The 3,011-nt window shown below is 54.7% G+C and overlaps 1 protein-coding gene across 1 annotated transcript; it reads left to right on the top strand.

Moving 5' to 3' along the window:
* GUITHDRAFT_116899 (hypothetical protein) lies at positions 1 to 2,033 on the top strand (the record flags this gene model as incomplete). Its single annotated transcript, XM_005823800.1, has 4 exons — positions 1 to 1,629; positions 1,677 to 1,792; positions 1,843 to 1,909; positions 1,956 to 2,033. 4 exons carry the CDS (start codon positions 1 to 3, stop codon positions 2,031 to 2,033), a joined length of 1,890 nt encoding a protein of 629 aa, XP_005823857.1.
* Between the last annotated feature and the right edge of the window lie 978 nt (positions 2,034 to 3,011).

Here is a 3,011-nt window from a genome sequence, read left to right as displayed (position 1 = left end):
ATGGACGATGAAATGATGAACGATGAGGTCGACCAGTTCATGGAAGGTAGGAACAAGATTAAGCTCGTCGATGACGAGAACGACGACGATGACGGAGAGGAGGACGTCGATGTTATCGGGCTGGATGACGAAGAAGATGATGACGACGACGATGACGACGAGGGGAACCATGTTGCTACACGAGATGTCTTCAGTGATGAAGATGAAGACAGGAAGGACGATGAGCAGACATGGTGGGGTAAGAAAAAGAGTGAGTATTACGATGCCGACATGGTGGAGGATTCGGAGGAGGAGGAGGCAGAAGAGAAAGAAGCTGAGAAAATCCGAGCAAAACGAAGCACGGCACTACAGCAGGATGACTTTGGGGACGAGGAAGTTGTGTCGAGCGATGAAGACGATACCTTGGGAGCTATGGCTGATGAAAAGCTAACAACCAAGAAGGCAGGAAAGAAGAAAGAAAGCAAGAAGAAAGCAGGAAAGAATCTTGGATATGATGGAACATTACTCGATCAATTCAACAAGGAAATGCAAGCCCTCGATGGCATCACTGTTGAGAAGATCGAGCGAGATCTGGCGGATCTTTCAGAGAAGGAGAAGAGGGAGTTGCTTGAGAACGATGCACCTGAGCTGTTGGGGCTGATCTCAGACTTCAAGAAGTTCATGCAGGAGATGCAGAACAAGCTGATCCCCGTCAAGTTGAAGCTGGTGGCTCAAGGAGCGAAGAACTCGCCAGGCTTCACCTACGTTGACTCCAGACTCCGGGTGCTGCTAGGGTACTGCAATTGTGTATCCTTCTACCTCCTCCTCAAGTCCGAGGGCTCCCCGGTCAAGAACCATCCTGTAATCGACAAGCTTGTTGAGTTCCGGTCGCTCCTAGAGAAAATGAAGCCGCTGGATGCAAAACTGAGTGAGGAGATGGACCTCCTCCTCGCCATGTCGGATGCAGAGGAGGAGGAGGAGGAGGAGGAGGAGGAGGAGGATGAAGGGGAAGAAGATGAGGACAACGACGAGGACCTTATGATGGACGAGGAAGACGAGGAGGAGAGAGCTCCAAAGAGCAAGAAGAAGTCAAAGAAGAGCGACAAGAAGCAGGGGAAGAATGCGAGGATCTCTCAGGATGGTGCAGAGCGCGAGGAGTTTCAGGATGAAAACGAGTTTGACAACGCCTCTTCATCAACAGCAAGATTGACGGGAAGAGAGAAACTGGTGAAGGCCAGTAAGAGCCATCAAGATGGGAGGAAGGAGAAGAGGAGCAACACAGGACGAATGGAATCATTTGATGATGTTGGAGATGTCGACGAGACGATTGACACGTCCGCGGACCAGCGGGCAGTGCAGGTGCTCAAGAAGAGAGCTCTGAGCGAGTACTTGGACACTCGGGAGCAGGCGAGGAAGGCAAAGAAGTCAGGGCAAGCCGAGTCCGGGGAGAGGGATGTCCCAGTGAAGGACCGCAGGAAGATCATCCAACAGGTGGAAAACAGGAAGCTCAAGTTGTCATCGCAGCGCACAGACGACGACACGAAGCGGCAGAAGGGCAGCAACGATTCCGACGACGACGATTATTACATGGCCGTCAAGGCCTCCAAGGAAAAGTCCAAGGAGGAGAAGACGCGGAAGGTCGTCAAGGAGGTACCGAGCTGCTTCACCCTATTGTTGTCCCCTGACCCGCCGTCCAGGCCACGTACCGTGAGGAGGAGAAGGTTGAAGTCGGTTCGAAGCGACAGGCAGGCCGAGTCATCACTGCCAACCGCGGGCTCGTCCCACATCGCTCGAAGCTCAAGAAGAACCCCAGGTAACAGCCGGGAATGTGGTGGAACTGAGCTGAGAATGTTTGATCGACAGGGTCAAGCACCGAAGAAAGTTCGAGAAGTCCAAGACGAAGGAGCGCACGTCCTTCTACGGGAAGCAGGTGCTCCTGCTCGGTCACGCTCTGACGTCGCTGACATGCGGAGCAGGAGAGGAGCGACAGGGCAGCATACGGGGGGGAGACGACCGGCATCAAGTCAAACATCAGCCGCAGCCGCAAGTTGTAGCCTTCACTTGCCTGCTTGTAATCATAACAACCCTTCATATCCACCCAGTATCGGCCCTTCCCTCCTCTATGCTCGTTCTTTCCCATCCTCTCCTCTTCCATCTTCCTTCACTTGCCTTCCACATTCACTCTCCTCCTCTTCTTCTCTCCTCCTCTCCTTCTCTCGTCCTACAGCACAGGCTTCTGCTCGCCTCAGTAACTCCTCGCTGCTCTCTTCTGAGCAAGCTTCTTCTGCAAGTTGTTGTTCTCGATGTACGTCGTGAACGCACTGATCCACTTCTGCAACTCCTGCCCGACCCTGTCACGTCCTCTGCAACGAAGCGAGAGGAAAGAGAAAGTGGAGGGATGGCGGGGAGGGAAGGAAGGGAAGGAGGTAGTTATACCTCCTCATCAGGAGCAGCGAGGTGGTGGACCCTGTTGATGGTGACGAGGGTGAAGGAGAAAGGTTTCTTCACGTCCTTGTCCCCCTCAGCCACCGAGATGACGTCGCTCATCACCAGATGGTCCAGCGGCTTCTGCGTGTGCTGAAAGAGGGTGACGGTGAGGAGCACGGCCAGCACCAGGGGAAGCAAGAGGTGGTGGTGGAGGAGGAGGAGGAGGAGGAGGAGGAGGAGGGAGGAGGAGGAGGAGAAAGAGGTGATGGTAGCGGCGGAGAAGAGTTGGAGCTGACCTCGTCGGCATGGTAGAGCAGAATGCCTTTGGTGAGTGTGTAGTAGCGCTTGCTCCATCGACGGAACAGTGAGCCCTGCACACCAACGTCAACAACTGAGCGGAGGAGGATGACGAGGAGCAGGAGCAGGAGCAGGAGCAGGAGCGGGAGCGGGAGCGGGAGCGGGAGCAGGAGCAGGAGCAGGAGCAGGAGCAGGAGCAGGAGCAGGAGCAGGAGCAGGAGCACTGCAAGACCTGTTTCCACAGCCATCCTTTCACCATGGAAGGAACTGGGTCGTCGATCTCGGTCTGAGTCAGGAACTGTGATCGC

This window comes from Guillardia theta, assembly GCF_000315625.1.
Source record: "Guillardia theta CCMP2712 unplaced genomic scaffold GUITHscaffold_102, whole genome shotgun sequence".
NCBI lineage: Eukaryota > Cryptophyceae > Pyrenomonadales > Geminigeraceae > Guillardia > Guillardia theta.
The sequence above is the reverse complement of the archived record's forward strand: the minus strand, read 5'-3'. Positions and strand labels throughout refer to the sequence as shown.